The following is a 21,054-nucleotide window of genomic DNA, read 5'->3' on the forward strand; positions in this document are numbered from 1 at the left end:
CAGCAGAAAGAGAGGCCGGGGGAAATGAAGTCTCTGTTCTGAGTTACCATGCACGCAGGTAAAGCCTGGGGCTCTACTGCTATGAAAGAAAACAGATCCTGGGGACTACTAGGCAGTCTCTGCCCCGGACGGTGCAGCTGGAAATCAAAGCAGACACTTTCACCGTCTGACCCCATGTTTTGTTTACACCTTGTCTTTCTCCTCCCGTTTCAGAAACTGCACAAAGACCAAGCCTTCCCGAACACCTTCTTGCTGCCTGCTGTGTCCCTTGCACCCAGAGCAACGCGTGGCAGGTAGCAGATCTGTCACTGAAAGCAGCTTTCGTGAAGATTACGTTAGATCATGTACGTGTACAAGGTCGGTCTGCCTAGGGATTCAGGATGTGACTGCTATTCGCTCAGCACCGGGCTTTCTAGTCAAGTGTGGCGGCCCTGCCCGGCTTCGTCTCAGACCCTGCTTCTCGGCCACCCCTGCCTCCACGTAGGGCCTTGTAGCATCGGGCTTCCTGACCGAGGCCCGGCCTTGGGCTTTCGAGGTAGTCCGTGCTGTTGCCTGGGCCCGGGGAACCCTCCGGCCACAGCTCGGGGCGGGGGGCGGCGACCGGGCAGGTAGAGTCACTGCGTCAGCCCGAAACCCTGGGCACCAAGGCTGCGGCTGGGGCTGCCTCCCCACGGTGGGTGCGGCGTTTCAGCCCGTCCCCTTTCTAGTGTGGGGGTCCCTCGCAGGCGCAGGCTCCAGGAACCCCGGCGACTCTCCTCCCCTCCCGTGGGGCACCCCGAGCTCCCGCGTGGGGTCTGCACCTGGCCCCGGGGCGCTAACCGGGTCAGGCCGCGGAGCCGAGGGCCGGCCGCCCCCGCCGGCCGCCTTCCCCTGCCCAGCGGTGCCCAGAAACCCAATTTCCCCTGAGCCTCCTCGCGGGGGGCACGCGAATGGGCCTTATTCAAACGCGAGCTGGGAGCGGATGGTGTCCGTGCTGGCGGTTCCATTGTGTGACCGCCCCAATTACAGGAAAACACTCATTTCACGGGACTTCTCGGGGTGAAGCAAATCCTTGGAAGGAACTGTCCTCGTTTTTTCCCCACAGACGGAAGGCAGGCTGTGAGGGCTTATTTTATTTATTAGTCATGTGGATTCAGGTCAGCTCCTGAACCTCCTTTGTCGGGCCGCCTCCTCCCGGGGCTGTTGTGGGAGGGCTGAAGGCGAGGCGTTTGCGGGGTCCCTGCGCGTCCCGCACTCACCCCCTGAGAGGCCCTGCCACCCTCCCGAGCCCGGCCGGCCCTCCCCTCCCCTGTGGGGAAACGGGCCCTTGGGTCCCGGTTCGGGGCCACGCACTGAGTTCTCCGGCCTCTCGGCCCCTACGCACTGTTTTCACTGTTTCCCCGCGCAAGGAGCATCGGCCGGGACCCCGTCCTCGTTCGCAGGGCCTCCCCGCGTCTGCAGCAGTGCCGGGTACTGCATGCAGAGAAGCGCATGCTCACTGAGTGACTGCTGCGGAGTTTGCTTTGGGGAGCGAGTGAGAAAGGGATTGGCTGACACATTGACTAATGAGTTCAGCGTCATCTAAGTACCTGCCGCAGGTGTCGTGGAGGAGCCCCTGGAGCCCCTGGAGGCCCAGGCACCTGGGGCAGGGGCCGCGTGAGGCTTGGGAGGCTCGAAGGCCAGCGGCAAGGGCAGCCGGTTTGCAGCGGCCCGACAGAGGCTCAGCCGTGCGGGGTTCCGGCTGCAGCCATCGGGACCGGAAACGGAAACGCGGGAGGGGCTCCGAGGGGCGGCACGGGCGGGCCGTCCGCATTCAGCCACCTCCTCCACCTCCCCTGCCGCCTGGGGGCACAGCTCGGCCCTGCTTTGTACCTCGCTCACCCCTACTCCTGCGTCTTTTGCAGCGGCCCCTCTCCTGGCAGGGCCTCCAAGCCCAAGGCCCAGGCCTCGGGGAGGATCGGCGCTGCCTCTCCGGCCGTCTCTGTGGTCTGCCGGGTCCATCTGGGAGGGCAGCTCGGCTGCTGGGACTGGGCCTTCGTTTCGGGAGGCTTAAAGCACCCTTGACATTTTCCTGGAGATTTTCTCTATCATCTCATTCTCACCAATGTCATTCTCATCAGAGCCCCGCATGAAACTGGCTCCCGGGTGTCACCTGGGTCAGGAAGACTTGGGTGTTTCGTCTCAAGGAAGCTCGGAACAGCAAATGGGAAAACCGGCCAGGCAGAGTCGAACAAGTGCTTATTAAAATCTGTTTACATTGAGACATTTTTTCCCGAAGTTCCTTTCTTAGGAAAAAAAGTGTGGACTTAGAGAAGGAGGAAAACTTCTTGCAGAGAGGGGCGCCAACTGCACTCTGTTTACAATTGTCTGCTCCTCCCCGGCAGGCTGACTTGGGCTTCGTCTGAAGAGGGTCCAAACAGGAATTGGGACGCTTTGGTTTTTTTTTTTTTTTTAACTTCCTCCAGAAGCAGAAAGTGACACTGCCTCTCACGGAATCACCTTGGGCCTAACCCCGGTGGCAGGACCTTCCTTGAGGAACAGACAAAGAAGGACTTTTTAAGTGACAGCAACAACAGTCTCTCCATAACGGAGCGAGGATGTCCGAAGGGTTGGGGAGGACTCTGCTGCGGAGAACTAGAGGGTCTCGACCGGCAGCCGTGCCCCGACTCAGCCAGGACAGCTCTCCCCACCTACGGTCCTCGGCTGCCCGCCCCCTTTCCGCAGGGCCGGCTCTCGGGAGGAGCGAGGCCAGGGCATTGGAAGCCAGAGCGGGTTCCAACGTGGCCGGAAGTGGAAAAAGAGGACTGAGGGGCGGTGAGGGCCATCACGGGGCTGCAGCCACTGCTGCTCAGGCCTCTGGCTCTCGGCTTCAGCCACCCCCAGCTCTGCAGCATCCCCGAGAGGACCAGAGGGTAGAGCCGCAGGCCAGCGTCAGCACCCAGGTGGCTCTAGAAGACAGGCCTCGCTGGAGAAGAGGGAGGACGCCGCAAGGCTGGCTGTGTGATCTCGGGCTTGTAAAGAGCACGGACTCTGAAGCAGACAGCATCTGGGCCTTCTGGGAGTCGACCTGCTAATACACCAGGTGCCCGGGGAGGTGGCGCTCTGTCCACGAAGGTATGGAGGAGATCCACTCTTTGGAGAGAGGAAGGGGCCCGTGGGTCACTGTTCTGTATGTCTCTAGCCCTGAAGTACAGGTGGTTATGCCCGACTGAGATATCACAGCTCAGTTCAACATCTGCAGGGCTGCAAGCAATCGTAGAAAGCAGGCCTGGGCTGCTTGCTCTGCAGCCTACGTGAGCTACAAAAGCTAAACTCAGGCTGGAAGAGGGGACCCCAGGGCCCTGCTGACATGAGGTCCTGCAGCTGATATCTTTGGGTTGATTCTCTGGATGACAAAAGATTTCATAGAAGACCTCCTGGAACGGGCCTGGGAGACTGATGTAAAAATAGGCCAAAAGGCGTCCATACTAATCGCCACCCTCGCTGTAAAGTAAGTGCCCGACAATAAGCTTTTGATTGCTGAGGCTTTCATTTCAGAGACATCCATCTTGAATAAACATATTGCCAGCTGTGTGACACAGTTACCAGCTACACAAGCAAATAAAGGGCCAGGCAGCCCCACCCATGAAGTTCTCCTTTTCGAAAGCCCTAGGTGACCCAGATAACTGGCTGCTTGAGTGACCCCACTTTTCCTTCCCAACACCCTAATTCTCACTCTTATGTTTTCAATTTTTCAACAAAGAGTAAAGCTGCAAAACCCTAGGTACCCCACCCTTAACCCCAATAACGGTAGAACCTCAGGTCTATGCCCTCTCTCTCTCTCTCTCTCTCTCTGACCTCGCTGGGTACCTTCCAGGACTTGTGAGTAATAAACCTTGCTTTTTCAAAGTTCCCTGATGATTATTGCTGAGGTGTATCTTGCCATCATAAAAAGAACCACAGGGGCTGGTCCAGGCACAACACTGTTTCCAAAAGGGGAAATGTTTCTGGGGGCCGCCACAAGTAGTACAGGACAAGGTGAGCGGCCCTGGCATTCCCAGCCGATAGCATCACTATCAATGGTCTGAGACCAACACAAAACAGTCACCGTAACTATCACCATCATCACCATCATCATCACCATCACCATCACCATCATCACCACCATCACCACCATCATCATCATCACTTCATCATCATCACCATCACCATCATCATCACCGTCACCACCACCACCATCACTTCATCATCATCACCATCATCATCACCACCATCATCACTTCATCATCTTCACCATCATCACTATCACCACCACCATCACCGTCACCACCATCATCACCATCATCATCACCATCATCTTCACCATCATCACCATCACCACCATCACCATCACCGCCATCACCATCACTATCATTGTCACCATCATAATCACTACCATCATCATCCTCTTCATCACCATCACCACTGCTAAACTTATTGAACATTTGAGAATTCCAGTCTCAGGGAGAATTCGGTTGCGTGGGCAAACTGGTCTTTCTTGATCCAGTCACCAGTGAAGGAATCTGGGTCATTTCTAGTCAAAAGATTGTCTTTTGGGCTTCCCTGGTGGCGCAGTGGTTGAGAGTCCGCCTGCCGATGCAGGGGACACGGGTTCGTGCCCCGGTCCGGGAAGATCCCACGTGCCGTGGAGCGGCTGGGCCCGTGAGCCGTGGCCGCTGAGCCTGCGCGTCCGGAGCCTGTGCTCCGCAACGGGAGAGGCCGCGGCAGTGAGAGGCCCGCGTACCGCAAAGAAAAAAAATAATAATACATCATATAGATTTGAGTCATGGGAGCCAGGTAGACTGTGGCTTTGGCCTGGCATCCAAGCTCCAGGAGCGCCGGGACTTTGTTGTGTTTCCCGGGACACCCAGGAACTGCTCATCACAGCACGTTGAACGATGTGCCAGTCTGCTCTCTGCTCACATGAACCCTGTCTGCCTCCTGGACAACATCCTCACATTTCAAAACCTAAGAGTTTTATCTGGTTACCGGGTAACTGACCTCTTGGTTGCCTATTCGGGAATCCCAATGACTTGTTTTCTAATTCCAGAAAGAAAAAACACCCTGCTCTTGAGCGTAATTTCTAATCTTCTCTTTCTCGTGTGGGTGTGTGTTTAGATTATAAACTCACCTGGTAGAGCTGAGTTTACATTTCTGTTTTGTAAATCGGACGAAGGCGTGACACGATGCCCTTCAAAGCCCTTCCAGGTCTCGGTGAGCCCAGAGAGGGAGGCCGTGTGTTGCTGCTTGAAAGCTGGGGCTTTGCGTGGGTGCCTATCGAGGTGAAGACATCACGGGTGTAGTTGTAGCCAGGCAGGGGGCAGAGGGGGGCCTGCATCCCTCTCCAGTGACTTTTTTTTTTTTTTTTTTTGCAGTGCGCAGGCCTCTCACTGTTGCGGCCTCTCCTGCTGCGGAGCACAGGCTCCGAACGCGCGGGCGCAGCGGCCACGGCTCACGGGCCCAGCCGCTCCGCGACATGCGGGATCTTCCCGGACCGGGGCGCGAACCCGCGTCCCCTGCATCGGCAGGCGGACTCCCAACCACTGCGCCACCAGGGAAGCCCAGATATATGTCACTTTTAAGATCTAGTGTCTTGGCCCTTTGGCAGAAAGAGGTGACAGGGAACCAATAATAAACCACTTTCCTTTTTAAAGTGTTTAAGAGGCTGAAATGAGATTCCAAGACAGCTTAAACAACAGGAATCCCAGAGGAAGTGAAAATTGCTTCATTTCAGTAAAAATGGTCCCCAAAGGTTCCCTGCCATCACTGTGATTCCCAAAATCCTGCAGGCTTCTCAGGGTGCCTGGTCCCTCAAAGAATCTTGCCTATTATTGGCCTTTTGCAGGAATTTGCTGTTTTTTCTCTTTGGTTTAGTTTAGGGTGGTTTTGTTTGTTTGTTTTTTGCATGCATCCTTTTGCCATGTTGTAAGTGAATATCAGCTTATATGGGAAGCCATTCACGGCACGTTGTTAACAGGAAGAGACCAGTTTACACAACAACGGGATCGGGACTTCACTGGTGGTCCAGTGGTAAAGAGTCCGCCTTGCAATACAGGGGACGTGGGTTCGATTCCTGGTCGGGGAACTGAGATCCCACATGCTGTGGGGCAATTAAAGTCCACGTGCCTCAACTAGAGTGCCTGCGTGCCACAAACTACAGAGCCCATGCACCCTGGAGCCCACACACCACAACTCCAGAGCCCACCTGCCCAGCCTGCGTGCCACAACTAGAGAGAAGCCTGTGCACCACAATGAAAGATCCCGCATGTCGCAACTAAGACCTGATGCAGCCAAAAATAAATTAAATAAATAAATAAATCCTTTAAAAAATAAAACCATGATCCCACATTTGTTTTAAAAACACATATACGGGGGCTTCCCTGGTGGTGCAGCGGTTGGGAGTCCGCCTGCCGATGCAGAGGACACGGGTTCGTGCCCCGGTCCGGGAGGATCCCACGTGCCGCGGAGCGGCTGGGCCCGTGAGCCGTGGCCGCTGCGCCTGCGCGTCCGGAGCCTGTGCTCCGCAGCAGGAGAGGCCGCGGCAGTGAGAGGCCCGCGTACCGCAAAAAAAAAAAAAAAAAAAAACTGGACAGGGAGCTCCTGGGTCCCCCTGGTTGGGGACGGTCTTCCGCGCTGTCTTCTCTCCCTGCAGCCGCAGCAGCCCTTGGTCAGGCCATGACAGAAGCCGCCCCCCTTGTCAACTGTCACTAAGGCCACCTGAAAAATCATGACACACGCACAGCAGTGACTCTCCCAGAGGCGTGACACCCCCTCCCCTTCTGCTCTGGGGCTGCACTCAGCCCCCTCCTCACCACCAGCCCTGAATTCTTGCGACAACACTTCCTGCGGATTTAAATCCAGTAGACGTGCTGGGGAGGAAGCACGCGTAGGTTGGAAACCTGAACTATGTGTCCCTTCCGCTTCCTGATCTCGTCCTCGTGAAAGCATCGCATGCCGAGCCCGGTTCCTCGACCGACAGGCGACTCCTTCAGCCTCCCCGGGCCCCTGCTTCCGCGTCTGGAAGACGAGGGCATCTCGGGGCCAAGCCGGGACCCCCAGTCCTTTCCTCCGTGGCCGGGCCCGGGGCCTTCCTTCTCCCCTGTCTGGCGGGTCCTGGCACGGAGCAGGGGCCGGAACCCGACATTTGGGCGGACAGGGCATCTTCTGATGGCTCTTAGGGTCACTCCGTGCGGCTGAGCCGAAGATGGGCAGGAAGTGTTCAGCGCTCACCAGACCGCATTTCCAAAGACGTGGTAAGGAGAGGACGGACGGTGGGGCAGACGCTGCTCGTGCCTCTCGACGCTGCTTCCAGGATTCAGCCTGGGACCTGCCGGCCTCTGCGGCCTGGGAACACTCTTGAGTGTCTGCGCTTACAGGCTAACTCCTCCCATACCGAGAGGTTGGAAAAGCCAGCCATGGGGCCAGGGCAGAAGGGCCGGCCACACGCCGCTCACAGGCAGCAGACGCCCGGTCCTCTCCAGCACGCCGGGCGCATAATAATTTTTTTTTTTTTTTTGCGGTACGCGGGCCTCTGACTGTTGTGGCCTCTCCCGCTGCGGAGCACAGGCTCCGGACGCGCAGGCGCAGCGGCCACGGCTCACGGGCCCAGCCGCTCCGCGGCACGTGGGATCCTCCCAGACCGGGGCACGAACCCGTGTCCCCTGCATCGGCAGGCGGATTCTCAACCACTGCGCCACCAGGGAAGCCCGCATAATAATTTTTAACTATAATTTTGCAACTGGAGTTAGCAATGGAGAGTCAAAAGACTTACAATAAATCCAATAAGGGAAACAAGGTAACTTCCGGAAAAAGGGAGGACTGAAAGTGACAAAAAAGGTTAACAGGACAGGTTAAGACTGAGGCTGTTGAGGAGACAGAAAAACACTTGGCTAACACATCATGTGAGTGAAAATGACTGAATGCAGAGGTCAGACGGTGTAAGGCGTCGGGACAGTCAGGAACCATTTTAGACAAAAACTGGTCTCTGGAATGGACTGCCTCTCATTTTTATTATATCCAAAGCAGATGGAGGTCTGGTCATGGATAAGAAGAAGAAGGAATAAGGACTGAAGGAAAGGTTTTATGGAGAAAATTCTGAGTCTGAAAGAAACTTAGTCAAATTCGTGTGCTGAAATGCCCCAAAAGGAGTGCTTCCGAGAAATGAAACACTAACATAAGTGAGAGGAGAAATTGGGCATTCTGGAGTATCTTAGAGTAAGAGAGGAAGGTTGAAAGGAATAAAAAGAAGAAAATCAGGGACTTCCTTGGCAGTCTAGTGGTTAAGATTTCACCTTCCAGTGCAGGGGCTGCTGGTTCCATCCCTGGACAGAGAGCTAAGATCCCATATGCCTTGAAGCCCAAAAACCAAAACATGAAACAAGCAATATTGTAACAAATTCAATAAAGACTTTAAAAGAAAGAGAGAAAGAAAATCAAATCCAGCTCGGAGAGGAGAAAGGCCATCCTCAGGGAGAATCAGAGGAAAAGCTTTCGTCCTGAGGTCTGAGCCGTGAAGCGTGGCTCGGCCGAGCTGATTCCCGGTACACGTCGCACTATGCTGGCCTGAACCATGTTTGCTGCCTATTTTTTTTTTTAAACTCACAAAAGTTCAAGTGTCATGTAGCTTTTCCTACCCGCCTGAGGCTCCAGTTAATGAAAGAAAAGGATGAATCAGATGTAAGAACATAGCCTTGAAGAAAAAGCCCCGATCGTTCAACGACATGGTTAGTCTAACAATCCCCACGATGTTTGTCTGACAGAGAAATGACTCTCTTTGGACTTCAGGTAGCAGAGATGTATCACGAGCACATTCATAGCTATTTGTGGCGTAGGGCCACTTAGAGAATCAGAAAGTTCAAGGCTTGGATGCAGCCTGGTTCTTAAGTGTGTTCTTGTAGTAACAGTTGGTTTCAGAAGGAGTAATCGTGAGGTTTTTTTTCTTTTGAGAAATTTAATAGAACAGTAGCAGTAGTAGCTAAAGCTTCAATGGTTCCTTCCTAGTGTTTGAAGCCCCCTCCACACGGTAACTCCTGTAACCCTATAGCAGTCCTGTTAGGTGCTGTTATGATTCCATTCTGCAGATAAGGAAACTGAGGCACGGGAAGGATAAATGGCTTATCCGAGGTCACACAGAAAGAGCAGAGCCTGGGTTCTAAGGTATCCCTCCCACACTTGGCAATCGTTCACAGTTTTCCTTATAATCTATAAAAGAAATACAACGCCACACAGCTGCAATGCCGGTTATATCACCTTCCGCTTTTCCGTGAGTATGAGGTGCACCCTTAGTTCCTTTTAAAACACTTTTACGTGTATGTCTTATATCTACGGACGATACATAGTGTTATTTTTCATGTTGCAAATATTGTTTTTGTTTGTTTGTTTGTTTTGCTGTACGCGGGCCTCTCACTGTTGTGGCCTCTCCCGTCGCGGAGCACAGGCTCTGGACGCGCAGGCGCAGCGGCCGCGGCTCACGGGCCCAGGCGCTCCGCGGCACGTGGGATCCTCCCGGACCGGGGCACGAACCCGTGTCCTCTGCATCGGCAGGCGGACTCCCAACCGCTACGCCACCAGGGAAGCCCGCAAATATTTATATAAGTAGCAATATACTCTATTTCCTTTGGATTGTGATCTGTCCAGGTTGATACGTGTCCATCTCCCTGCCTGCAGCACCCAGGTCCGGGCACTGGCCACGTTTGGCTCCTGAGCAATTGAAACGTGGCGATTCCAGCTGAGATGTGCTATGCGTGTAAAATACGGAGTAGATTTCAAAGACAATATAAAAAACAGTAAAGTACCTCTTTAATCATTTTTAGTATTGATTACGTGTGGAAACGGTAATATTTTGGACACATGAGTTAAGTGAAATATGTTACTGAAATTAATTCCACCTGTTTCTTTTGATCTTTTTGTGTGTGGCTACTAGAAAACTGAAAAAGACCCAAGTGGCTTTGCTTCTATTTCTGTTGGAGGGCATTGATCCAGCTCGTTCCTCTTAAGTGCCCTAAGTCCGGGTTTTGTCAATTGGTGAAGGAAAAAGCCCTAAGTCTGAAAAGTAAGAAGTGATTGTTACTGTCCCTGGGGACTTTTCAAGGTGATTTACATGTAATAACCTGTTCAGTCTTCCTGGGAGGTTGTACGCCTGCATGAAGGAGGTTGCGCAGAGTCCAGAGTCACACAGCTTCAGACAGGCGGAGCGGGGCCTGGCCTGGCCACCAGCTGGCCCGCAGGGGCCCATGAGCAGAGAGCTTTACTCGGGGACGTCACCACCACACAGTCCTTATGTATCAGTGGGGCTTCCTTTTTTTTTTTTTTTTTTTAATAAATTTATTTATTTATTTATTTTTGGCTGTGTTGGGCCTTCGTTCCTGTGCGAGGGCTTTCTCTAACTGTGGCGAGCGGGGGCCACTCTTCATCGCGGTGCGCGGGCATCTCACTGTCGCGGCCTCTCTTGTTGCGGAGCACAGGCTCCAGACGCGCAGGCTCAGTAGTTGTGGCGCACGGGCTTAGTTGCTCCCCGGCACGTGGGATCTTCCCGGACCAGGGCTCGAACCCGTGTCCCCCTGCATCGGCAGGCGGATTCTCAACCACTGCGCCACCAGGGAAGCCCTTTTTTTTAACTTTTAACAGAGCAGTTCTGAGCAGACACACATCTGTGGTAATTTCAGCCTTATTGAAACCAGCACAGGCAGCATTTTTCTGACATCCAACATTTTTCTTCAATGTTATGAGGTCAGCTTTACTCGTTCCCACTAATTATATTAACTACTTTTAGGGCAAACTGTCAATGCACCCTACTCGTTCCTGCTTCCTACGTTTTCAATTTATTTTCTTTAGCCCTATATATTTATATCTGAAGTATTTTTTTTTTAAAGAGATGTCCTCATTTTTCTACCAACGATAAAATCGGGGCTTGTAATGAAGTTATAAACACGCTGGGAGGGAAAGATGACATGTGATTTCAATGGAGAGATTGTGGATGAACTTTGGATTCTTTTTCTGATTCTGAATAAAAACCTCACTTTCACATTTGGAATCATACAGTCACAGAACTGGTAGGGACCTGAGGTGTCCTCCATGTTGGTTAAGACCATGGGCTTTGTATCAGGCAGCTGTGTGACCTGGGGCCAGAATCCACCATCTATGAAATGGAGATACTAACATCCACCTTCTAGAGCTTTTCTGTGGATTAAATGAGATGACTGCGCTCTGTTCCTTGTACCTACTTTTGATCCGCAGCAGTTGTAGTAATTACTATTATTATACCATCATTATCTCCCCAGATGACTCCAAGGGGGTATAGTCTCTTCAAGCCCATCTAGTCCTGTCCAAGCAGGACCTTCCTCCTTGTTCTCCACCAGGACCCCTGAACTTTCCGCCTGGGGGAGAGGCCCATGGTTAGCAGGCCTCCCCCTCCCCATGCTTGCCCTGTGGGGTGCCTCGGGCAGTTCTTACAAGAAAGCTGCGCTGAGGCCCGCTACCAAAGCGCCCCGCAGCACACCCTCCAACCTCCCCACTTCCTTCTACACTCTTCCTCCCCTAGGACCTGCCTCCACAGACCCCTCCAGATGCATCTGAAAATATCACTGTTGAGGTTTTCCTTGGGACCAGCCACCTTGCTCTTAAGTGCTCTTGCCAATGACAGTGGACCCCTTTCCTCCCCAAAGCCGCCGAGGAAGGGCAGGGCTTTCCTAGCCAAGCTTAGGATGCGTGTCCCCATTGCCCAGAAACGTACCACACAGCCCCACATCATGGCTCGGAGGGACTCGTTTTGAGAACCATAACCGCAAACCCAGGAGAAGTCCCCACTTTGGCCTGAGATCGCGGGGAGGGAGAGCTCATGCAAACGACACCTTTGGAGATCAGCCATGTGTCTGAAGTTGGAAAGTAGTTTAGGCTCTGCCATGACCCTGAACTAAAGAAGGTTTTAGAGGTGAGCACACGGAGACCCAGGGGCTTAAGGGGGTGGCCCACAGGTACAGAGAATACCGGACGTTGACTTCCCCCTCGGATACGATGTTTATTCCTGGCTCTAATAACCTTTGGTAATCCCCGCTCGTGTGGAAGTTGAGACAGCCTCCCAACCCCTCCCCCACAGTTAGCACAGCGTGTGTCATCCAGAAGATGATAAGTGATAATAGAATTATGATAATAATTGTGTTCAGTTATTAGTCCCTCGCGATTTCTTTGTTTCTGCGTCCTTAGGGCGGGCTCAGAGCCTCTCCCCTGGAGGCTTCTGCGCAGGTGGGAACCCTGGGCCCTTCCCCTCGATTCTCCACGCTCACGGGCGCAGGGCCTGACACGTGCAGGTGCCCAGCAGGTGCTGTCCCCTCTTCGCGAGGCCTTATTTATCTCAAGTCTTCCTGTACTGGTTGCTTTTGGACCCTCTTTGTAAGGTGAATAGAAATAAGACGTTATTCCTGAAGTACACCTCCTATTTCTGACTGTTGAAAAATTTAGCCGTCTCAGGCACAGCCAAATCCAGGCCAACCCGGACCCGCCAGCTGCCCGTTGCCTAGTAACGACCGCCCTGGCCCCGCCCCGCGCCCTGGCGCGCGACCTCATAGCCTCCCTCCAGGTCCCGCCCCCGAGGCGCACAGTGGTGACGTGCAGAGTCCGAGACACTTCCGGCGCGCTCGGCCGCCGGCCCAGTTAACCGGCTGTGTGGGTCCCGGGCGCCATGGCTTCTGTGGGGGTGTCTGTCGGCCGGCAGGCCGAGGATGCACTGCAGCCACCCGCAGAGCCGCCGCTGCCTGAGACGAAGCCGCTGCCGCCTCCGCAGCCGCCGCCGCCGGTCTCCGCGCCGCAGCCGCAACCGCCGCCGAGGCCTCCGTCCCCTGCCGGCGTGAAGGCGGAGGAGAACTGCTCCTTCCTCCCTCTGGTTCACAACATCATCAAATGGTAAGGCCCGGGGGGGCCAGACCGTAAGCCCCCCGCTGCCAGTCACGTTTCCGAGCTTCGGGGGTGCCCCGCGGTACAAAGGAGGGGGCCGACCCGGAGGGGAGCGGCCTCGCCGAGACCACCCCGAGTCGTCCCAAGAGTTCAGCAGACTCTGGCCCTGGGAGTTGCCAGGCCCCGTGCTGGCAGTCCCCGCTACGGTCAGACCACTCGTGTGCAGCCTGGTGGCCTGAAGCCAGTCAGTCTTCTCGGAGCCTGTTTTCTCACCTGTAATTAGGGGTATAGTACTCACTTCGGCGTCTTTCCCAACAGACGTGTATCGTATTCCGTGCGTCGCACACTGCTAAGTGCCGTGGGGTGTACAGGTGAAAGGGCAGACTTTTCACCCTCACGTTGGTAACCAGTTAGAAGGGAAAACGTCGTGAGAGAGAATAACCCATAATGCAGAGATTATAGGGGTGATGATGGGAACATTACAGGAAAAGGGTGCTGGCCGCGTGCCCGCGCTTACGGTGCCCTAACATGGTGTCACGGGGTGACTGTCTCCTTTTGGCCAGTCTTCAGGTTACCTAACTTTTCAAACTGACCCTTAGAAGAAACACACACACACACACACACACACACACACCAAAATCTTCCCAATCCCCACATTTGCCCAAATTATTTTTTTTACCGTTATTTATGATAAAGTGTAAACCCCTGGGCTTAAAATTTTTATTCAGCCATTAAAAACCAAAACAAAGTAAATTGCAACAAAGTTACTTTTACAGTAACATTCTAGTGAACATCAATTTTGCTCCTGGATGTTTTGCTGAAATGGAAGTGCTACTCACAAAATGAAAATATTGTTACTGGCCCAGCTGGGTTTTTTTTTTTTTTTTTTGGTTGGGTTGGGTCTTCGTTGCTGCGCGCGGGCTTTCTCTAGTTGCCGTGAGCGGGGGCCACTCTTCGTTGCGATGCGTGGGCTTCTTATTGCCGTGGCTTCTCTTGTTGCAGAGCACAGGCTTCTAGGCACGCAGGCTTCAGTAGTTGTGGCATGCGGGCTCAGTAGTTGTGGCGCATGGGCCTAGTTGCTCCGCGGCATGTGGGATCTTCCTGGACCAGGGATTGAACCCGTGTTCCCTGCATTGGCAGGTGGATTATTAACCACTGCGCCACCAGGGAAGTCCCTCCACCGCTTTTCAAACAGCTGCAAAGCATTTGTTCTCACAGTAGACCTTGACTTCACCTGGCTTCACTTGGTGCGAACATACTGTTTATCGGGGAAGGCAGACTGTTCTGTCCTCATGGGCCTGTGATCATCAAGTAGCCCTTCTAGGCTGCAGTGACATAGCTAACACAAACGCAAATGCAGACCCTGCAATCCCGGGGCAGTGCTTGATTATAAAAGTGTCATCCAGATCAACCCAAATATACTTATTCTGGTTTTAGGGAAAATATGGAAGAATGAAAATACATGGTGTATATTCTTGCACGCTGATAGAGCAGTTGGGTTGGGCTGGACTTAAAGATCGAGAAGTAACGTACACGAGAGAGAACGTGGGCTTTGAAGTCAGATAGCCTTGAATTCGGATTTGCATGCTGATGCTTGCTTGCCTTGTAATATTAGTAAATACGTAGCCTTTCTAGGCCTTAATTTTTTAATCTCTAATATGTGAATAATAATAATAATGAACTTCAAATGGTGGGTTCAAATGATAGCTTTATGATGTACTGAGCTTGGTGAAACAGCTGCTCTGAGCCTCTTTTTCTCTTGTGAACTGGGACTAGTCATACTTAAGTCATAAGGTTGTTGTGAGGCGTTCTCAAGAGCATCCTCCTGTGAAGGATGGCGGGTTGCTCACATGTGTTTGTCTCTGTTCCCTCTGAAAACACAGTGAAGAGTGGTTTTAAAGCATAAAACCGAAAAGGACAGGAGATGATTGCCACAAAGCGATGGCCAAGGGCCAATCCACCTCCCCGTGCCAGGAGCAGCCCAGAGCAGCTGCCTTTGGCCATGGCCCCCTCCAAATCCCAGGAGATGGCACTGCCAGGGACCCCTGGTGAAGGGGCACTTAGAGCAGGAGGATTACCCGAAAGGCCATTTAGACATGGATCCCCTCCGTCCTCTCCCCGATGCAAGCACACAGTGACCTCAGCAGACAATTAAAGGCTCACATTTTCCCAAGATTGTTTTTAGGAAAGAGTCAGCTGGAGAGTGTCTGGACTGGGGGACACCAGGCACATTGCAGGACCTGAGGGAAGGGAGCCGTCCTGAGAAGAGGCTTGAGAGCAAGTCCACAGGCTGGGTATTGAGACACAGCCCCAGCCTTCACCACCCCCCACCCCCAGCTTCTAGACTGGCAGCCAAAGAAAACAGACTCTCCTGGGTGTCTGATCCCAACACCCCAGAGACATTGAACTTAGTTCATCCTAAGAAAGTAGAACATCACTCCTACTCAAGAGTTTCCACTCAGCCTTTTAGTGTTTCACTGTTTTGTTTTTTAATATTCTTCAATATTTGTTTACACCCCACTTTTTACTGAGGGAATGTAAAACAGTTGTATTTTCTGTTGCCTTCAGCTTCCCCCCCATCTGATCCAAATTGTCATAATCAGCATTTTCTTTATTGTGAGGTTGCATGTTTTTCTTCTTTCACTCAGCATGGTGGAAGCAGTGTATTATACATGTAATCCAAATAGTGTTTACCCTTAAATATGTGCCTGGACAGCCAGAGCCACTAAGCATGAGAAGGAAAGCCCGAGGAAAAGGAGGGGACTGAGCGGAAGAGTGGAAATTCAGTGCGCACAGAGCGAAGGGAGGTGCTGTGAGCACGAGGAAAGGCTGGGGTCTGGTTTTAAATACTGCGTCTCGGCGTTTGTTTGAGCTGCTAGGCTACTGGGGCTCGGGGCAGTGATGGGGAGCAGGCCTCGTGGAGCCTGGCAGAGTCAGGAGGCTTGTTGGGGGAGATGCCGGCGGCGTGTCTAAAAGTATGAAAGGGAGGGGAGCTGGGTGGGGCAGGACAGGCTGCCGGGAAACACCCCTGACCCGTGGGGGCTCCGCGGTCGGCTTGGTGGAGCCTGAGCATACATCCAAGGTAGGAAGGGAGTCGTGGTTGTCAGGCTGGTCTCACTTAGTGGAAATACCTGTCACCACAGGCACTTAAACCTTTGCAGGTCCCCCCGGGCATGTTGGATGTGGCAGAGTCGGGTTGGGGGGGCGTCACGCTGGGTCGGCCTTCACCTTCACGTGGGGCGTAAGGCTGGAGCTGGCCCAGGGCTCATCGAGGCCGGTCAGCAGGACCCCAAGCCCGCAGGGCCTCTTCCCACACGTGCCGGCTCCCATCCGCCCGGCCCTCCACCCGCCGCGGCCTGGCCTTGGGTCCTGATGGCCAGGAGGTGACCACACGACCCGCGTGCAGTGGCTCTGCGCTTCCCTGTCGTCTTCTTCGCCGAGTCCGAGTGAAGAGGCCAAGCGCCCAGATAGGGACTGTTGGTAGGCTGTCTGGAGGAGTTCTCTCTTGGGCAGAGAGCGCGGAGCCCGGGGGGGTCGGAGGCTGTTTGCGGCTGGTCCTGAGGTTGCGCGCGCGCACACCGCGCGCACACACGCACGCGCACAAACACGCAGAGTGTGAACTTGCCTGGGAGCCGAGGAGCCGTCTGAAGTTTCTGAGCTCAGGCCTGGGCTTTGTAAAGGTCGATGGGACAGAGGGTTTTAGGAGGAGGAAAGGACTGGGTCCACAGGAGTAGTGGGAGGAGGTGCAGGGGCGCCCTGAGGGGGTGGCGGGGGCGTGGCAGTGCGGGCGGGGGGCGGGGGGCACACGGCACACAGGGGCATAGGTGTGGGACGCCATCACCATTCAGATCGCAGGCGATCAGTTGCAAACGCGCGCACACCCATCAACAGCCAAGCAATCGAGACGTATAATCGTGTACATATTAACATGGACAGACATCCAAGGTGCATTTTACATGAAGAAAGCAAGAATCAGAACCATGTGTGTAGTGTGGCCACAATTTTGTCAAAACAAATTGAAAAGTATATGTGTGTTTGTGTGCTACTGACTATCTTGAAGCGATATTAGACAATACGCACCACGTGTTAACAGAGCTTACCTGGGACGGGGGATTAGAGGGACTTCCCTTTTGTAAGCCTTGGTTGTCAGTCATTAAACAATTTATTCCCTCAAGCACCTGTTACTGTCGTAATTTAAAGGCCTTACTATTTTAGAAAGATACCAGCCACTGACATCAGTGTGGGAAGAAGCCTGGTCCCAGGGCCGGTCGGCGAGGAGGACATTGAGGGCGTGGGGACGTGAGGCCGAGGGGCGGAGGTTTTGAGGAGGAAGAAGTCATTTCCCATTTCTTTCCCGAGTCGGATGCCACCAAGAGACCAAAGAAATGCCTCTCGGGTTTGGGAGGATGTGACTTCGGTGACCTGGTGGTTCCTTCGCTTCTGAGTCACCAGTGGACACACCTGCCCAGCTGATGCATTTGCAGCTGCAAGTGGGGCACCGTTCTTAGGCTCGCCTGCTAGAACTGTGCGGCGTGCCCGAGTCCGCGCCTCCGGCCGGGCCTGCCCAGAGGACCATTGGGAAGTGGCCCGTCACTCGAGCCCTGCGGCGGTGTCCTGAGCGCCCTCGCCTTGCCCTGGTTTGTGGATTTTGTGCTTCTCCACCCAGCGTGGTCTCCTTTGTTTCCTTCTGAGTCAGGAGCCGACCAGCACTGGCCACAGAGGCGGGCCCCCTGGAGCTCCTGCTTGCTCCCTGGTACCCAGGCCATCTCTTCTCTCGGCTGGAGTCAGGGTCCTGCTGCCTCCCCCTCGGGCAGCCTGGGAAGCTTGCACAGCCGCCCCCCAGCTCAGCTTCCCTCCGGGTGGGCTTTACACGTGGCTCCTAATTTCCTCCCCCCCTTTTTTTTTTGCATTTTTTTATTGAAGTCTAGTTGATTTACAGTGTGTTGATTTCTGCTGTACAGCAAAGCGATTCAGTTACACATATATGTACAATTTTTTATATTCTTTCCGATATGGTTTATCATAGGATATTGTATATTGTATTATACTGTATTATACAGTAGGACCTTGTTATTTACCAGATTTTTATTTTATATATTTTTGTATGTTTTTACCTTGTCCTTTGAGACTTGTGTGATGTGAATCAGTTTTCTTTTTTTTTTTTTTTTGTGGTGCGCGGGCCTCTCACTGCCGTGGCCTCTCCCATTGTGGAGCACAGGCTCCGGACGCGCAGGCTCAGAGGCCATGGCCCACGGGCCCCGCCGCTCCGCGGCATGTGGGATCCTCCCGGACCGGGACACGAACCCGTGTCCCCTGCATCAGCAGGTGGACTCTCAACCACTGCGCCACCAGGGAAGCCCTGAACCAGTTTTCTTAAAACTATATTTTAATTTCAAAACTCCCTTGAGACTTAGATTCCTAATGATGTGTTAGCACATATGCCATCCAAGTGGAATGATTTCAGAAGCCCATGTGGTGTGTGTCCAGGGTTGTAGATCTGAGCAGAGACATAAAAGAATTAGAATGTAACGTGCTCCCTCAAAGCTGGGGTAAGGTGTACCACTGATGGTGTGTGTACACTGAGGGCCTCAAATGACAAAAGGAAATGTTTGGTTGGCCATTCATTCCCTAGAATAAACTATTGATTCTCCAAATCTTGCTTCTGAGTTCAAGCTGTTGATAAATAGTGAGCAGGCCTGGTGCATCTCATTTGTCAGGACTGAGCTCTAACCGGTGGGTCACCAGGAAAGATGGATATTCTGTCTGCATAAGCAGAGAAATGATTAATAATAAACATGAATTAGCACCATCTGGGTTGAAATTTCCCATCAGGGATGGGTGGTGGGAGAGGACGCGTACCTGCTGGAAATTTTCCAGTAGCTTGTAACTAGTTTAAAATTTATGAATAGCTCTATGGAAATTAGGATGTATGTTAACAGGTTCAAGCATCTGAACATCAGCTAAAATTATCTTTTGCTCATGGATAGTCTCCTGATTGGCCTGGAGTGTCTCAAACTAGAAGAAATGTGGTATATCAGCAAGTATTACTGTTTTTCATCCATTCAGCAGACACTTAGGAACTTATTTGCCAGGCGTCCACTCTTTCAGCAAATGTCGCCTCAGTGTGTGCAGTGCCCACGGCCCGGGCTGGGGAAGCAGCTCCGCGGGAGGGCTCAGCGTCCGGCGCGCGCCTGCTCTGGGGTCGGGTGCCGCCTGCGCTACAGCTGTACAGGCAAGAACCCGCCCCGTCCCCCAGGCGCACAGCCCGGCCCAGTGGGGGACGCGGGCAGCAGGCGTCCTGCCGTGGGGATGCGAGGACGGAGCTGGCTGGGCTGATGGTGCTAACACCTGCCCTCTGCCTCCGCAGCATGGACAAGGACAGCCCTGATGTCCACCAGGACCTGAACGCCCTCAAGACCAAGTTCCAGGAGATGCGCAAGGTGGTCGGCGCCATGCCTGGCATCCACGTGAGCCCCGAGCGGCAGCAGCAGCAGCTGCACCGCCTCCGCGAGCAGGTCCGGACCAAGAACGAGCTCCTGCAGAAGTACAGGAGCCTGTGCATGTTCGAGATCCCCAAGGAGTAGATGAGCCGGCCTCCGGGACGAGGCGGGCTCGGGCCCCCGTCTTCCAGCCCTGTGGAGGGGGTCTCTGCCACTGCCTGCTTGGCTGAACGTGGGCCTGACTGCGGAGCCGCTGTGCGTGCCGGCTTCCCCGGGCGTCCCTGTGTACTGTCGCCGCGCTCCAGATGCATAATGACTGCGCGCCTGCTGCCGGAAGGAGGAGGGCTCCTGAGGCCGGAGGGGCGGGCAGATCCGGGGCAAAGCAGGAAGGGAGGCGGCCGCCCTCTCCCCCCCGCCCCCTCCGCTCCCGGCCCGGGTGGTGGGTATCCAGGTAGCCAGCGTTGAGCAGCAGCACGGTGCGTGGAGTCCACTGGACACTTAGCCTGCACTCACGTGGCGAGGGTTCAGGATAGAAAAAGGCCTCGGGAGAACGGCACTGGTCCTAAAGACTTGAGGGTGGCTCTTTGCTCTGGAATAGTTGTTTCCTGCTGTGTTTGAGGGGTGGGTGTCACTGTGGGCTGCCCACCCAGGGCCCTGCCGGCAGCCCCGCCTCCAGGTTTCTGCCTCCCACGTGTGGGTGGGGTGGCAGAGACTCTTGCTCCTCTGCCCCTCGTCACCTGCAGGTGGCTTGTTTAGCCATTTCATGCCCGAGAATGGCCAGACCACCTCAGACCACGCGCTGTCACCGGCCGTGGTCTCCAGGTGAAGAGACCCTCTAACAGCTTCTCAGAGTCCTGCTCCTGGTGTGACCTCGACTTCCCCTCTGGCCTGCGCACAGCATGCGAACAGGTGGCCACGGTGTGCTTTTCGTTCAGGGCCACGGTTCTGATGGCCCCTCGGGGTGGGGAGCCCTGGACCTGGGAGTCATGCGGCCAAGGCCTGGTTCATAGATGCTTATGAACACCTGGGTTTCTCCTAGACGGACGGCGTGTTAGTGTGAGCAGACTGAGGTAAGAGCGTCTCTTTCCTTCGCCTCTGAGGGATGCAGGACAGGTGGCTGAATAGCGTTCAGATCCAGAAACGGGCTCATAACCTGTGCTGACCGAGTCGGGTGCTTAACAGCTGCCTGCAGTTGGCAGGGATGTAGGTTGAAGATGTTTTGAGCAGGGGTTCCGTCCACGTCTGCCGGCCGCCACCTGTCAGGTGTGCAGGGGGGTGTCAGGTTTCAGGCGCAGGCTCTGAATTTAAGTGTGTGTCACCTGTTAGACCAGCTCTACCGTGGGGCTGTTGTCAACTGAATCAGTTATTTTCTTGACGTTTCAGAGTAGCGTGTGGGCCAGTTTTAAGGCTCCGACCAAATACTATGGGACACAAAGCTCAGAAATACCAGGCGGCCGGGCTCTCCCGGCAGGCTGCGGTGGACACGGGCTCCTCATGGGCCTCTCCTGTGCTCCAGAGCTGTGACTTGTGACACTTTTCAAGCGTGTGATTAAAAGAACTTGTGCTCTGCTGTCAGGACGTCTTGGGTTTGTGCTGAGAAATTCACAGTAGGACATCCCCTTTGGATAGTTGAGAGGAAAACCCTCTACTTTGCTCAGAGGAGACAGAATGAACCGTGGGCACCTCCGCTCTGTGCCCCTGCGCCAACCCCCGGCACACACGGCCACAT

General features: G+C 54.1%; 1 protein-coding gene and 1 long non-coding RNA gene across 2 annotated transcripts; both read left to right on the forward strand.

Moving 5' to 3' along the window:
• On the forward strand, positions 1-3,867 carry LOC136793137 (uncharacterized). Its single transcript, XR_010838014.1, has 2 exons — positions 1-58; positions 214-3,867. It is a non-coding gene; the product is annotated as an uncharacterized lncRNA (long non-coding RNA).
• Positions 3,868-12,581: 8,714 nt separating this feature from the next.
• Positions 12,582-20,900, forward strand: MED9 (mediator complex subunit 9). Its single transcript, XM_059048909.2, has 2 exons — positions 12,582-12,894; positions 19,253-20,900. The coding sequence occupies exons 1-2, from the start codon at positions 12,674-12,676 to the stop codon at positions 19,467-19,469; spliced, it is 438 nt and encodes a 145-aa protein (XP_058904892.1). The 5' UTR covers positions 12,582-12,673; the 3' UTR covers positions 19,470-20,900.
• The last annotated feature ends 154 nt before the right edge of the window (positions 20,901-21,054 follow it).

This window comes from Kogia breviceps, chromosome 19 (assembly GCF_026419965.1).
Source record: "Kogia breviceps isolate mKogBre1 chromosome 19, mKogBre1 haplotype 1, whole genome shotgun sequence".
NCBI lineage: Eukaryota > Metazoa > Chordata > Mammalia > Artiodactyla > Physeteridae > Kogia > Kogia breviceps.

What these genes read in the sequence shown, in the direction of transcription:
- MED9 (XM_059048909.2), top strand. Translation starts at nt 12,674, where the DNA reads ATGGCTTCTGTGGGGGTGTCTGTCGGCCGGCAGGCCGAGGATGCACTG. An exon ending in GTTCACAACATCATCAAATG is followed by an intron (nt 12,895 to 19,252) that starts GTAAGGCCCGGG and finishes CTGCCTCCGCAG; the next exon opens with CATGGACAAGGACAGCCCTG.